The sequence below is a fragment of the Rhinolophus sinicus genome, chromosome 1 (genome assembly GCF_057876585.1).
Source record: "Rhinolophus sinicus isolate RSI-liver-muscle chromosome 1, RSI-T2T, whole genome shotgun sequence".
Taxonomy (NCBI): domain Eukaryota; kingdom Metazoa; phylum Chordata; class Mammalia; order Chiroptera; family Rhinolophidae; genus Rhinolophus; species Rhinolophus sinicus.
This window is the reverse complement of record NC_142501.1, coordinates 52,655,328-52,671,674: the sequence shown is the minus strand read 5'-3', so window position 1 is coordinate 52,671,674 and position 16,347 is coordinate 52,655,328. Positions and strand designations below refer to the sequence as shown.

General features: G+C 45.7%; 1 protein-coding gene across 7 annotated transcripts in view; it reads left to right on the top strand.

Annotated features, from left to right (window-relative positions):
* The first annotated feature begins 6,003 nt into the window (after nt 1-6,003).
* Nucleotides 6,004-16,347, top strand: part of FMNL3 (formin like 3) — a 50,261-nt gene continuing 39,917 nt past the window's right edge. For 2 of the 7 annotated variants that reach the window (XM_074325717.2, XM_019724635.3), the window contains exon 1: nt 6,065-6,528. In XM_074325717.2, the coding sequence (XP_074181818.1) occupies nt 6,403-6,528 (126 nt within the window). In that variant the 5' untranslated portion in view covers nt 6,065-6,402. Of the gene's footprint in view, nt 6,529-16,347 lie in introns of all 7 variants that reach the window. The other 5 variants (XM_019724636.3, XM_019724634.3, XM_019724637.3 and 2 more) reach the window with 4 other exon arrangements.

Genomic DNA, 16,347 nt, shown 5'->3' with positions numbered 1-16,347 from the left:
AATCTGAAGACATAAGAATGCATACCTAATGGTTGGAGATGGACCCTTCGAGCTGAAGCAAAGTGTTCATGAAATATTAGAGCCAGGTAAGATAGGAACTGTAGGTTAAAGAGGCACTGGGGTTTGGAGATTGAATAACAGTCTAAGTTTTGGCTTTATCCTGTATAAAGTAAGAAAGCTTTGAAGGTGGGTGAGCAGAGAATCAACAATGAAAGCAGTAATCTAGCAGACTCCAGAAGACTCTAGATTATGGAAATCTGGTGGTAAAGCAAAATGAAAAATAAAAGATTTGGGACCAAGAGACCACACAAGGTAAATACACTGCTGTTTACTGTCTTATCAAATTTCTTCTTTCTGCTAGATGTTCCTTGAGCATCTATAATAAATAACTGATGAATTATTTCCCTTCATGGGTTCTCAATTTTTTGTCTAGTAGAAGTCTTCAGTAATGTTATAACTCCTCTGCCTCAGAAGAATCTGCTATAGCAGTTGGGAAAGTGTGTGTTTGGAGTAGGAGGTAGGAAAAGATGTGAGACGGTTGGTTTGTCTAACTGATTTGGAAGAGGCTGAGCTTCTTGGGAGAGAGTTTCAATGGTCTGGAAAGACAGGGACTTCATTTTTTGGTTGTAAACAATAGAAACCCAACTCAGACTGACTTAGAAAAAAGTAGAATTTACTAGCTTTAAAAAGCATCAATATGCTGATGATTTCCAAATTGATATTGCTAGCCTGGATCTCCTGTCTCATATATATCCAATTACCTAGTGGCTACGTCTACTTGGATGTCCAATCAGCAAGTCAAACTCAACATGGCCAAAACCATGTTCCTGATTTTCCCTTTCTGTCTCTCCCTCAATAAATCTATTCTTCTCACAATCTTTCTCCATTTCAGTTAATGAAATTTCCACACTCCCAATTGCTCAGGTCAAATGCTTTGGTATGCTCTTTCATTCACCCTCCACATTCAAACTGGCAAGCACTTCTATTGGCAGTATTTTGAAATCTACCAACAATCTGACAATCTGGGGGCTTCTGGTTCAAGATAGTGGCATAGGAAGATCCTGAACTCCCCTCCTCCCATGGGCACATTGAATTTACGCCTACAGACAGAACAATTCCCCCTGAAGAAGAACTGAGAGGTGACTGAACAGCTTCTGCACAACAAATGAGAGACCACACAGAAACAGGTAGGGCAGCTGGAGACACAGCACTGTGAGCACTCCAACCCAACATACCCCCCCCCCCCCCCCGCAGCTGGGAGGGATCACAGAAGGGCCCACACACTTTTGTCTGCCCTGGGGCACTGGGACACAACAGTGGTTTAAAGGACACGTAGGCTATATGGGAAGGAAATCCATCCAGCTTTGGGAACTCTCTCCAGGCTCCGTAGCGTCAGAGCATCATTTGTGGCCCCGTCCCCTTGATCACAAGGCAGGTGCTAGATCCAGGTACTCTAACTACAGGCTAAAGCCATCCCAGTGCGCCTCATGCCCTAAGCCCACAGCAGCTCCACTGCTTGTCCCTTGGACTCCCTGAGGCCCTTGCCTGTTTTATCCACAGCTCTGGGTCTATGTGGCTTTTCCGTGGGCCTCCCTGTGAGCTGCTCTAGCTCTAGCTTCCAGCCAGCCTGCCTGGGCACCCCTGCACCACTTGTCCCCAGAACTCTCCTCGGCTCTCACCTGCCCTAGCTAGCTACAGCTCCCACCCAAGTGTGGCTTGTCCCCTGGACTCCCTGAAGACCACTCCACTTCAGCTACAGCCCCAGCTGCTTAACCCTGGGAATCCCTGAGGCTCTCAGCTGTTCCAGGCTGAGTTCCAGGCCCCAGGGACTTCCCTCCACCAGTGCCCACTCCAGCTACAGCTCCAGGCCCCGGTGAGGCTTGCCCCTAGGATGCCCTGCAGCCCATGCGTGCTCCAGCTCCAGCTGCCCTGCCAAAGATACCAGCACATGCAGTCTACTCCTTCAAGACCGGAAGAAGTTGCTGTTTTGCCTAATTCATAGAAACAAACACAGAGAGACAGCTAAAATGAGACAAAGAAATGTGTTCCACACGAAAGACCAGGACAAAACTCCAGAGAAATAACTAAATGAAATAGAGACAAGCAATCTGTCAGATAGAGTTAAAAACATTGGTTATCAGGATGCTTAATGAACTTAGAGGAAGAATAAATACATTCTGAGAACTTCAACAAAGGGATAGAAAATATAAAAAAGAACTTGTCAGAATGGAAAAACACAAAACTAAAATGAAAACTACAACAGCAGATTTGTTGATGCAGAAGAATGAGTTAGAGAGCTGGAAGACAAGGAAGAGGAAATCACTCAATCAGAACAGCAAAAAGAAAAAATAATTTAAAAAAATGAGGACTTCTGGGACAACATCAAGTATAGCAACATTCGAATCATAGGGGTTTCAGAAGGAGAAAAGACAAAGAAAGGGATAGAAAACCCATTTAAAGAAATAATGACTGAAAACTTCCCCAACCTGGTGAAAGAAAGACATCCAGGTCCAGGAAGCACCGAGAATCCCAAACAAGGTGAGCCCAAGGAGGACCCCACCAAGACACATCATAATTAAAATGCCAAAAGTTTAATCAACAAGAATTTGGTTTTTCACTTCCAAGTTGGAAATAAACAGACACAAATAAACAGCTACATTTCAAATGGGTAACAACCAGATTAAAGAAAAATGAAAAGAAAGAATCCAAGTAAGTTAGCTATAGTACTTTTACTACCCTCAGTCTGAAGATCAAAGGACCAAAAGAACTGCAAAGAAAACTTAAATTTGACTTAATAGGTTAGTAGGTTTATTGTTAATAGTGGTGTGGGTATAGTAATTCTGAAACAAGTTTATGTGTATTGAGCAAAGGAGTAAATATATCTATCGATCTTGTTAGGAGCCAGGCTTTTCACAGTGAGAGAAAGGAGCTACAAATATAAAACGGTGAAAGGCAAGAATGATATGTAATGGCTATTTCCCCAGTCTGTCCACTGAAAGGACATGAGCAAAGACACCTCAGTGGCAATGAGCACACCCAGTTTCCAGATCTTGGGTTCTAATATCACTCCCCACTTTAAAGAACCAGGGGTCCTTAGCAAAATGGCTGAGTCCAGGGCTGGCACTGGAATAGTAAGCCTGAATCATTTTGTGCCAGACTAAGAATGTGCTCAAAGAATGACAGGCACAGAAGTCAGCTTGAAGGAGCTCCCACGGGACAAATCTGGGATAATCTGAGCATCGAAATAAGTAAAGATAGTGATGGATTATAACCCATTGAGTAAATCAGAATGCTTGGATCCATAGTGACAGAAGTAAATAAATAAGGGAGAAAGGAAGACCCTTACAGTAAAATGTTAATTAACAAATGCAGAAAGAATGATAGAGTTTAAAAATCACCATTTGGCAATCATTATAATAATTTGATTCACACAAGAGCCATCAATATAAGGAACAGGATGTTCACATGGCTTCAGATGATGTCCCTACAGTCTAGTTATTAATTACAAAGAGGAAAATAGTAACTAAGTAGAGAAAATTGGAGGACATGTTCAGGACTTGGTGGTCAAAGTTAATCACCAATATGGGAACAAGTTACAATTGCCTGCCACCTGATAGGATCAATGAGAAGAGCATAGCATCACTTCTGAGGTGTTCCTGCCACTTGCACATAACTTGAATCTAATGAAGTATCAGACGAACCCAAATCGAGGAACATTCTACAAAATAACTGGCCCCATCTCTTCGAAATGTCAAAGTTGAGAAGGACAAAGAAAGATGGAATTAAGACCGATCCAGATGAAGGAAGGCTGAAGAGACATGACAACCGAAACGCAACAGGTGATCCTGGATTGGACCCTGGACTTGAAAAATCTTAGTACAGAGGGAAAAAAGAAGAATCTGACCATTTCTACCTGCCTGTACAGCTACTGTCCTAGTCCAAACCACCATCATCTCTCACCTGTATTATTTTATTATTATAGCCTCCCCACTGGTCTCCCTGCCCATGCCTCTATTTAGTTTGTTTTCAATGTAAGAGCCAGAACGAGCTTTTAAAACATAAATTAGATCATGTCACTCCTCTGCTCAAAATCCTCCAATGGCTACTTAACCTACTTAGAGAATAACCAAAGCCCTTACTGTATCCTACAATGCCCTGCATAATATGTCTTCTGACCTCATCTGTTACTACTCTTTCCCTTGCTCATTATACTCCAGCCACAACGGCCTCCTTGCTGTTTCTCTAACACATCAGCCATAGTGTGCACTCGCCGTTCCCTCTGCCTGGATCATTCTTCCCCCAGTGTCCACATGGCTTACTCCCTCACTTTCTTCAGATTTTTATCCAAATGTTATCTTATTAGTGAGGCCTTCTTTGATTACCCTATTTAAAATTTCAATTCCCCCACCTCTATCCCCTTTCAGTTTTATTTTTATTAACATTGATAACTAACATCTGTACATTTTACTTATTTATTGTCCACTTTTTTTCCTACCCAGAATGTAAATTCCAGGAGGGCAAGATGTATGCGGTTTTTTTTGTTTTGTTTTTAAAGTTTTATTGGGGAAGGGGAACAGGACTTTATTGGGGAACAGTGTGTACTTCCAGGCCTTTTTTCCAAGTCAATTTGTTGTCCCTTCAATCTTAGTTGTGGAGGGTGCAGCTCAGCTCCAGGTCCAGTTGCTGTTTTTTAGTTGCCATTTTCTAGTTGCAGGGGGCACAGCCCACCATCCCTTGCGGGAGTTGAACCGGCAACCTTGTGGTTGAGAGCCCACTGGCCCATGTGGAAATCGAACCGCCCACTGGCCCATGTGGGAATCCAACCGGCAGTCTTCGGAGTTAGGAGCATGGAGCTCTAACCACCTGAGCCACCAGGCCGGCCCCAGATGTATGCGTTTTTTGTTCACAGATGTATCTTCAATGCCTAAAACAATATTTGACATATGATGAGCTTTTCAGTAAATATTTGTTGGATAAATGAATGAAAAGTCAAGGAGAGAACTTCAGCCATGGTTGGATTTTGATTTTCATCCCATTACTAGAACTCTGTCTTTATCTCTTAACTTTGCTTTCCTCTGCATTAGCTTCATTCTCAAGCAGGCTTGAGGTGTGATGGCACGACCCACACCAGCCGCTCCCGATTTACATTCTAACAATTTAGCAGCCCTAATGGAAATAGAGTACCTCTTTCCTGATTGCTCCAGTGAAAGCCTTAGAAATGAGTCATATTCTGGGCGTTGGTCAAGTGCCAGTCCCTAAAACAATCTCTGAAGGGAAAGGCAGAAAATCCTGTGACTGGTCAGGCCTGGGTCATGGGGGCTCCCTGGAATGGGAGTAAAGTTCAGCTCTACACGGACTGAGAATAGGGAAACGGTGGCTCCCTAAAAGGAAATGGGGTGCTATCACTTGAAGAAGGGATGGAGGCTAAGCTGGCAGAAACAACAATGTCCATCACGATCATCAATGATTAGCCACCAGCAGACCTAGCCTAGAACAGCATTCTTCGCCTGCCCCTCCATTTTCACACCCAGACAGAGCAACCTCTGAACTTTAAAAGGTCCTCTCCCTCTAAATGCCTTTCACCTGTCTCTGTCAGTTAAGGTCTTCCTCATTCCTCAATGCCAGGTTCAAACATGATCTCCCTTTTGATGACTCTTAACAGATGTAGTCTCTCTCCCTCTTTTGAGCGTCCTAGTAATTTCTACTTCTCTTGTAGTTATTTTTCACACTTTGCCCTATATTTTACTTATTGGTATATATTGTGAGCTCCTTGTGGGAAAGGGCCAGATCCATTTCCTGGCAGTCTAAGCCGACTGGTCACACTCACCGCAAGCGCGGTGAAAAGATGCACACTAGGGCCGCCAGGGCGCGCTAGGCGCCAGGCGCGAGGCCGCTGGGGGCGGGAGGCGCGGTGATTGGTCGGTGTGGTCGTCAATCGGGCATAGGAGGGGGCGGGACGGCCGCCCGGGAGGTTTGTGGGCGGGAGGCGGGGCCTGCATGAATGGGGAGCCCCGCGAGCGGGATACAGTCCGCGCAGGCGGGGGTGGGAAGCCGGAGTCCCGGCGGGGAGTGGGAGGGAGGAAGCGAAGTGGGGGTGGGGGGGAGAGGGAAAGAGAGCGCGGGGCGGGGAGGGGCAGTGCCGGGGCGGCGCGCCGAGAGTGTGAGCGAGAGCCGTGCCTGCAGTGCCGGTCGTTTCTGTGGCACAGTCCGCTGCGCCTCCTCCGCCGACGCCGAGCGCCATCGCCTGCGGGACCCCCGAGGAGTCCCCGGCGCCCCCGACCGGGCGGAGGAGTCAGGACTGGGAAAGCCGGCGCTCATAGAGGAGCCAGGTCCAAGCGGCCGAGCCTAAAGCCCCCGGGCGTGGAGGTGGGGGGCTGAGGCCCCCGAGGGGGCCCCGCGGCGATGGGCAACCTGGAGAGCGCCGAGGGGGGAGCAGGCGAACCGCCCTCTGTCTCCCTGCTGCCGCCGCCCGGCAAGATGCCGATGCCTGAGCCCTGTGAGCTGGAAGAGAGGTTCGCCTTGGTGCTGGTGAGAGCGGAGCCCAGTCTCTTCCCCCTCCTACCGCCCCCCGGGTCCCAGCGCTCCGTGTGGGACTTGGCCTCAGTTCCCCCCGTCCGGCCCACCCCTTCAGTCAGGGCTTCCGACAGACCCCGGCCTCCAGTGCCTTTCCGGGAACCTCTGAGCGGACGCCGGCCGGCGGGGACAGCCCTATCCGGGACCTCCCGACCGACGCTTCAACCGCTGGACGCTTAGGAGGAAGGGTCCCCCCGCCCGGGACCGCCCCAGGATCCAGACTTCTTCTCCCCCATTCCCGCCTTCTGTTGTCCTTCTTACTTCTCCCCACTTCCCCGACAGCCTCCCCGCGTCCCTAGAATTCTCATTCCTAAGCCTCGCGCTGGTGCGGGGGAATTCAGAAGCGTGGGGCCGGCCCACTCCTCTGCCTAAGTCAGGGCTCTCTGACTGGGGAGACCGCCTCTCGTGTTAACATGGAGGCTTTCCAGGGAGTGGGTCCCACTCCCAGCCCGGACCAGATGTTTGGGGGAGCGAAGGGGGAATGGGGAGGGGGCTGGCAGCTCTTGGAGGGGGTGGAATAAAGAGTGATGCCATTCTACTTATTTTCAGAACGGCCTGCAGGCATCCTGCAAAGTTATAGTGGGATTTGCCTAAAAGGGCTGAACATGTGGATAAGCCATTTCACTAGTGTATTTTTCCAATTGAAACAATACACAAACCAACCCGCCCTCCTCCCCTTTTATGTCAAGCCTTAGTGGCTGGTCGGTGTTCCTTGCTTGTGCTTTTTTAAAAGTCTTTTGTAGGTAACCAAAAGCTCTGTACAGATGAGTTTTTAGAGCTGACTTTGGGATTCTCCTTTGGCGTGGGAATTGGACTTTTGATGTCCGTGGCTGTGAATAGAGAGGGTCTGAGCTGATATCACTGGGATGGAGCCTAAGAATATGTTGGAGCTAAAAATGAAGCTTTGAAGAAAGAAAGTGAACTAGGTGATGGAATATTTGCTAACGGAGTAACAGACTTGGGGAAATAGTTCCTGGTTCCTCAATGCTGCCATTATTGTTGGTATGGCCTGCAGGGCTGACTTTGCCTTTGCCCACGAGGAGGGATAAGTTGTGGACTTAGCAGCCTTCTTGGATTTCATCTGCCTTGGAATAGGGAGATTAGATCTGTTGGCATCAGTGGAGCTGTCGAGAGATCCTGGCCTCTGATGGTGGAGAGCCTGACATCGGCCCACTGGTACCACAGCCAAAGCAGACAGGATCCATGGGGGTCCAAGGGGAAGCAGTGTTACTGGCAGCTCTCTGCCCACCAGCTCAGCAAAGGACCAGAGGGATCTGGGCCATGCATCCTGTGCCCCTCTGAATTTCCCCTAGCCTCCTCAGGGGGAATGGAGTGAGTCAGTGATTACTAATGTGCTGTGGCCATCTCAGAGGCTGAGGAGGAGAGCCTGGGATTCTGTGCTCTTGAGAACAAGAGCTCAACTGTTGGGAAAAAGAGTGGGAGGGAATCGGCACTCCAGTGGGGGTATGAAAACCCCCAGTGAGCTGGCACAAGGTAGCGTCAGAAATTGGAGAGAAAGGGATGGTGGACTCGGGTGGCCTGGGGTGGGGGCTGCCTTAGGTAGGGGCTGCCAGACCATTTGTTGTGAGAACTCATAACCGGAGTCGGTCATGTCTTCGTTGGAGCTTGGTTGATACATTTGTTTAGTTGGCGAATTGATGGCTTAATAGCCACAAAATGCACGTGGTGTCCCGATTACTAGCCAGAGCACCCAGAGAGCCTAGGTTAAGCAAGGGACCAGACCACCCACTTGCAAACCTTCCTTGCTATATAAAGTTTTGATTTGTTTCCTTGTGGCTTTTGTTTTGGTCTTGTTTCTGTGTGCCTGAGTTGCTGCTGCTGAGGGGTTGGAACAGGGCAGGCCAGGGCTAGTTAGCTGTCTTAGGAGAGAAGGGGATTTTACCTCAACTTTTCTGACACAGGGAAATCATGCTTTCTTGGGCATTTGAGTTCTTCGCTGGGGGCTCTTCAAGATCCCTTTTCCTCTGGACCTGAAATGTGTCCTTTCTGCTATCCTTCGGGAACCATGCTGGCTGTTGGATGTTTGACCCTGGAACAGGCTCAGGTATATTTGTTGAACAGTCGGTGAGAAGCACAGTATAGTAGAAAAAGCAAGGGCTCAGTCCCAGGCATTGTCTTAACCTCTCTGTGTGTCATCTATAAATTTTATAGATTTACTAATCTGTAAATTGGGGCTAATAATACCTATCCTGATGGGACTGTGAGAATTAGGTGAGCCGTGTGTAAGGCGATTGGCACCCAATATAGTACGCAATATAGATTAGCTGCTTTACTTGATTGTGTGAGAGTCAGACAAGTTGCTCCTTTTTCACCCATTTCTTTCCCAGATTGTCAGCTTCACTATAATTGGTTTCCTTTCAGAAAAAGCCAAATAGTATTTGGGGGTTTTGTTGAGATATCATGCAGGTGTCCTGGTTAAACATAGGGACTTTCAAGTCAAAATGGGCTCACATAGTGGCTTTCTAACAGTGTCCAGTTAGAAAAGTGTTTGACCTCAAGCAAGTTATTTAATCTGTTTGAGTCCCAGTTTCCTCTTACAAATGGGGATAATAATAACATTTGCCACATGAGGTTGTCGTGTGGACTTAATGAAACTGGAAGTCAAGTACTTAGCAGAGTCTGGCATCTACTATGTGCTCAGTAAATGGTAGCTTTTACATTTGTAGCTCTTAGCAATGACTTATCTGAGACCACTTGTTTTCCCAAAAAGGGATTTTAAGTTTTGAAATCTGATGAAATCAATTACCCTGTTTTATATAGCCAGTCTCTGGGTTCTGTCTGTTGCTGTCAGATGGAGGGCTTCCCCAGTTCCAATGTATCTATGGAAACCCCCTTGAAAAGCACCCGTGGTTGGGGAAGTTGTATCATTGCTGAGTCAAGACCACCGGCTCCGAGCTTTCTGGTGCAGACACATGATCTGACCCATGGCCTGTCAGCCGAGGTTGGAGAGCTCGAGGTCTGGGGCCACGAGGTGATTTGTCCAGTACATTGATCCCAAGAGTCCTAACCCAGCCCAGTGCCCTAATCCAGGGCTTCCCTCCTGGTGTGCTGGGATATGGATCCCCTCATCCCTGGGGGCAGCTGAGGTCGCTGATTGGTCCCCTCTGGCTGGGATCAGCTTTCACCACACCCCATGTACTGTACAAATAGTATTATTTTCTAGGTATGCCCTCATATGAAAAAGGTTGCGAAGCTACTGCTATGCTGTTTCCTTGGAATCCTTCCTTACCTCCCTGTCTGAGCCGTAGCTCCCATTCTGTTGAGTATTGAGAAGTTTAGGGATGGACACTTATTGAGGGTCTTCTTTATTAATACCAGAATGAGAGCCGATCTCTGGTCTGATAAAGGCCCGGTCTGTGTTTTGGTCCTAACTAGGTTACTGTCTATGCTCAGTTACTCTGAAGCTAGCACTCTGGCCAGTACTAGCCTTTTCTTCGATAGAAAGGGGAAACAGAGGACTTTAAGGGCGTTGAAAGGCTAGGCGTCTGCCTTTGCTGTGTTTCCACCCTGATTTTTCTCTTTGCTGACTTATTACAGACTTGAAATGGAGTCTGAAGGTTCTGATGCCAGAAAAAGCCCTGGCTATCCCTCAGGAGGAGGCTTTCAGGGCACGAGGGTGGGGTTGTGTGACAGGCTGTCCCTGCCTCGGCTCCTCCTCTCACATTTCCCTGGTGATGACTGATGACTTGGGGGTTTGCTGTAAGTGTAACATTGATGTAGGAGCTAAGCTGGCCTGGGTGCTAGTTGTCTTAGAGGCTTTGAGGGGCCTCCTTGGACACAGAAAGGGGCTGGGAAAAAGTTGGACTCAATATCAAGTTCCAAATAGCCATCGTGGAATTTTTTCCCTAGCTCTGGAGATTTTAGTGAATTAGTTCAGGCTGGAATAGCACTTGGGGGAAGGAAAGGGCCCTTGACAACAGCAGCTGGTCAGAGGAACCCCCTCTTGTTCAGAGACCCCACTGAGAAGACCCTAGGCCACAGACAGAGGATCCTCATTCCCTTGCCCTTCCCCTATGACCTTGCCTTAGACTGGGGCAGCGTGTGTATGTGTGTGTGGGGATGGTCTGATGGAATGGACTCCTTGTCATTTGGGAATGTTTCTATTGCTCAGAGGGAGATTCAAGGTTTTTGTCCTTTTCCTCTTAAAGTAATACTCATTCTCGTAAAAGTATGGGCTATTTAGAAAGAAGAAAAGATTGAAGATTTAGATTGAAGAACATCCATTATTTTCTTTAGTTCTTTTACCAAATGGAGTCAATGTGTTTTAAAAATCCAGTTCTTAAAAATTTTATTAGTTTTCCCATGCTAATCATTGTAAACATTTTAAAATGATTGTCCAGTGTACAATGGTCCAGCACGTGAATATACCATTGTTTACTTAACTACCCCCCACTGTTGCACGTTTAGGTTGTTTGCTTCTGTTTGCTTAGGATAGAAACCCAAAATTGAACATGCCAGTTTGTAGGATACGTTTTTAGGTTCCTAAATACACATTTCCAAATGGTTTTCTAAAAAAGGGAGTAATGCATATGAGTGCCCTCAAAGGGAGGGAGGAGGATTGAGAATAGCTTCTTTTCTTCTGATGACGAAATAATTCATGTTTATTAAGCAAATTTGGAAGTTAAACATAGAAAAATGTATAACGTGTATAGAAGCGTATAAAGAAGAGAATTAAAATCACCTTTATCTACTATGGACGTTGCATATTGTTTTGTAAACTGATTTTTACTATTTTAAGCATTTTCTCATTTGTTTAAATATGCTTCAGTATGATGATTTCATGGCTGCACAGTACTCCATAATATATTTTATTACTGTCTTATATTTCTCTTGCGCGCTCGCTTCTATGAATAACACTGTGATGACTGTTTTGTGCATAACTATTTGTGTGTAGTTCTGATTATTTCCTTAGGATAAATTACTAGAAGTCACGTTATCAGGTCAAAGGGTATATGCTTTTTAAAGGCCTTTGAGAAATATGCCTTCTAAAAAAGTTGTACCAGTTGGCTTTTCCACTTGTGGTGTGTCTTCCTTTCTCTGTAAGCTAACCGTTACTGGATGATTTAATTTTTTAAAAACCTTTGTCAATTTCATGAATGAAACATGGTATCTTGTTTTACTTTGCATTTCTTATGTAACTATTATGTAAGATTAAAATCATAATAAGATGGACACCGGTGTATCCACTGTGTGTTCTTAGAATTACTTCCTGCCTCTTAAAATTTCTTCTCCCTGCTGTCTTTTCTGGAATGAAAAAGCCCTTCAGCTCAGGACTTGTTGGGTCTGTTTCTGCAGCTGGGACAGCCCAGGTGGCAGCCACACCAGTGCTTCATAGCTCTGTCTGTGGGGAAACAACTACAGCTGGTGAGAACAGGAACTGGTTGTGGTGGAAATAGCTAATCTTCAGTGAAGTGAAAAAAGAAGCCAAGGTGGAGAGGAAATGAGACCACAGAGCCTCCTCTGCCCCTGAGGTGGCCTGGGAAGGCTGACTAAAGCCAGGGCCCTGATTCTGTGGTCAAGACTAAAGCATCTGCCCCAGAACTGGCTGCAGTGGGCCCAGGGGACAGCAGCACTGGTTGCCCGAAATCCATATTATCTGGTCACCTTCATTCTGGGGAAACATTTCTCTCAAGTCTGAGCTGAGCTGAAGCAGTGCCAGGGAAAGGCCGGGGGTTCATTCCAGTTCGGAAGTGCACTTCAGAGAAGAGGAAGGACCTTTTTCTTTGAAGATAAGAGAGGGTGCTATTGCCACACAGCTCCCCCACCCCACCCCGAATCCCTCTGGGTACTATAAGGCTCCCTCTTGGAATAACACCAGATGGGAACTTAAGGGTTTTAAGGTTGTCATCAGTGAAGAGAAGGGGGTTCCAGAATAGAGATGAACTAATTGGGTGGCTAGAATTCCCGAATTCCTGTTTCCAGTCTCTCTTTTGCCTCCATTGGCAGAATCACATCTTTTTATCTGTTTTCCTCCTGCATCAGAGAATAAGCACCTCCAAGACAGACGTGGAGGTGTCAGGCTGCCTCTCTGTCCTTGAGAGGCTCTGGTTGCTTTGCCGCCCGCCTTTCTCTCTACTTTTTTTTCAACTTTCAGAATCCTCTTTCCAGATTCTCTTACCTTTTCTGTCTAACGTCACCTCACTTCAAAGTTGTGGGGTGGGAGTTTGTGTGTTGGGTAGGGGAGGGTCTGGATTGGGTTTTTTGGGAGGAGTCTTCCCCTACCCCTAGATTTATAAATATGCATACTCGTCTCAGTTTATAAAGTATTTTGAGGTCCTTGAAAGATTCTAAATAATGTTCAGAACCACAAGGGGTTAGCAGAATTATTTACGTGACACATTTTGCTAGTAGAGGAAGGGCTATTACATACCTGTGATGGTTCATTTCTTGTCCTTATCTCTTCCCCTTGTCCCTTCCCCATCTCTCTCTCTCTCTCTCTCTCTCTCTCTCTCTCTCTCTCTCTCTCTCTCTCTTTTTAAGGAGGGCACAGCTCACAGTGGCCCATGTGGGGATAGAACTGGCTGCCAGCACCACACTCTAACCAACTGAGCTAACCGGCCACCCCCTCTTCTCCATCTCTTTTACCACCTTTCCACCCTCAGCCCGCATTGTTGCCTGGGCTGGAATTGCGCTGGTGGCCTTACCTAGCGTCCCTAAAAATATTAACTGGGAAGGTATGTATTGTCTTCCTCTCCTGCTTGCTCGTTTCTGCTCAGCTCTAGACTAGAGAATATCACAGCCCTCCTTCAGTTGCTCAGCCCCTGTCTAAGTAAGAGCTGGGGATGAGCTCGGTGTTTGGGTATTTTAGGAGATGGTTATCCTGTTTTAAGAACTACCTACAGCTTAGAGCAGAATTAGTTTCTGCTCAGTTTTCACCTGCTTCCTTGCTGCAGGGAGTTGAGGAGCCAATCACTAGATCTTCCGAGTGTTTCCCCTGAAACATGGCGGGGGCGGGGGGGGGGAAGAAAAGTCCGTTCTGGGTGGAAATAGTTGGTCTGAGACTCTTGGCTGAGGATGGTTTGAAAGAAAGAGCATCAGTTTGGAGTCCAAAGACTTGGGCTCTGATCCAGCTTTATAGCCTTTTCTTTTTTTCCAGATGAATGATCTTGGGCAAAACCTAGAACTTTTCTGAGCTAATTTCATCTTTTATGAAATGGGTGATGATAATACCTACCTTACAAGGTTTTGAGGGCGTTTAAAGTAGACAACATAATGGAAATACTTTGTAATCTATCGAGGTTCTACAGGTACATGTTTGCGGCATATACGGTACCCACCACACCACCTCTGTTCCCAGAAGGTAAAGTGGTTTTCAGCTGGGGGAGGTATTGTCCCAGCAGGGAGTTTTGGGAAACAAGTGCGGGTGTTTTGTTTATCACACTGGCTGGCGACGCTCCTGGCCCTTAGTGATATTAACTCGGGATATTAAGCATCCTGAGGAGTAAGGGCAGCCTCACGCAGTGAAGATCCATCACAGAGCTCATAGCTCTCCCGGTGAGAATCCTCCCCTATTGTCTGCGCCTCCATTGCCTTGTGTCCCAGTTGGGGATGGAGCTTCAAGAGCAGTAACAGTGAAGGCAAAGCAGTAGTTTTTCGTGCCCTCTTGGTTTTCCCATTTCCTCTTACACCTTCAGGCTAGCGGTGGACCTCTTTTTATTACCTCTTTCTGTAGGTTTAATGCCTGATTCCCTCTGTTCTGTGGGTTCTAAAGCTTTTTTGTTAGATGTTTTGTTCACGCTAAAAGGACTACTAGAATACTACTTGTAAAAGATGCTTAATCCTTGATTATAAACATATATATATATAGATTTGAAAATGCATAGAAAAATGTGTGGGACAATACAAATAAAACTGATAACAATAGGGACCCTAAAACTTATCAAGGAGCAGCGTGGGGTGTACATACTTCACTGCTGACCTTTGCCTGCCTACCTCCTGGTTAGTTCCTCAAACAGGGTAAAAGTTCTTTTAGTTTGGGAATATGTTTGAGAGACCTTTCAACAGTGCTTCTGAATCTGTTAGGTAACAGACGCTTTTTAAAATCTGATTAAACTTGTGACCCCTAATTCTCCCTCCCCCCATGCATATGTGCACACACATAGTATTTTGGGGGTTTAAAGCTCATTCTTGGATCTGCTGGCATCCCTGGCTTTGAGCCTAGAGGAACGGGAAGGTAGAGATGGTGAGGAGAAGCCACGGCAGGAGCTCCTTGATACAAACAGTACTCTTGATGTTTTGTAGGAAGAAGGAGCCCTGGTTATTAGTTCAGATACAATGATGCCTCTTCGTGGTTCCGAAACAGAGAGCTTATTGAAACTTGGCTGATTCGCATTCAGGGGGAGATAGTCCAACCTCTGGACATTTTGATTTAACTTTGATGAAGGATACTTTGTGGTGGGGTCTGCCCCTTTGAGCTAGACCCTCAACCTCCAGGAACATCTAGTAGGGATGGCAGGATGTGCTTTGACAAGCCAGGGCAACCAGTGGCATCCTTGCAGTGAGGCCCAAAGGTTAGTCATATCATGTATTTGGAGGTACTGCCTCTTTAAAGCTGCAGCCTCATGCAGGCCTAAGGTCTGTGGGAATATCCAGGCTTCCCAGGGCGTGCCTGAGGGGGGTCTCCAGCGGTTACTTCTCTACTTAAATCCTCTCTCTGCCTTTCGAAAGCAAAACAACAACAACACCTGACACTCTTAACTGCTCAGAATATGTCAACATTTTTGAAGCAAAATTCAAATCTTTTGGGGCCTTATTTATTATGAAACAGTTTTTTTCAGGACAACATTAAAAGAGTTTTTTGCTGGGTGGAGTCTCCCATCTCATTCTTTTAGGAAAGGCTTAGTTTCTTGTCTCCACCAAATGCCTGGATTTAACTTGTTTACATTAAGGAAAGAGAGCATTTGCTGAGTATATGCCACATGCTTTTACACTTAACTTGACAACACCTTAACCTAACTTGGAGAAGGTCTCAGCATAAATGTCACTTACTTAGGCTTTAAGCAAAACTTTTTGGTTAGATATTTTGTTCATGGCAAAAGGACTGCTAGAAATACAATTTCTAAAAGATGCTTAATCCTTGATTATATATATAGATTTGAAAATGCATAGAAAATTTTCTGGAAGGATACAAATAAAATGGATAACAATAGTTACCTCTGGGGTGCAGGGAGGGAACCATAATGGGAGGAAAAGAGAGTCAAAGGGAATTTAGCTTTATACTGTTTACATTTTTTTACAAGGAGAATGTACTTATATGTTAGTTATATAATTAAAAGTTAAAGAAAAGGAAAACTTCTTAACCTCACTAGAAATCAAGGAAATGAACATTTAAATGATAAACTTTTTATACTGATTATCTGGGTGAAATTTTAAAGATTGACAATGTCCGTGGTTGTCATTAATGGTACATTAATACACTATTAATGGTAGGGTAATTTGGTATCGACATTAGAAGGCATTTTATAGGGTCTATCAATTTCAAATGTGCATACCGCTTAACTCAGCCATCCCACTTCCAGCAAACTGCACTACAGAACTGTTTACATATGTCCATGAAGGCACATGGAAAGGATCCTCAGAGCTGCATTTTAAGAGTAAAAAATTGGAAATAACTTGATTGTCCATTTCCTGCCCAAATCTCTTTCCTTTCCATTCATCTAGTTACTCAAAGCAAATACTGGGAATTACCTTAATTTTTCCTTCTTCCTTCCCCATATTCAGTATGTCAGCAAGCCTTGACAATTCTATCTCCAA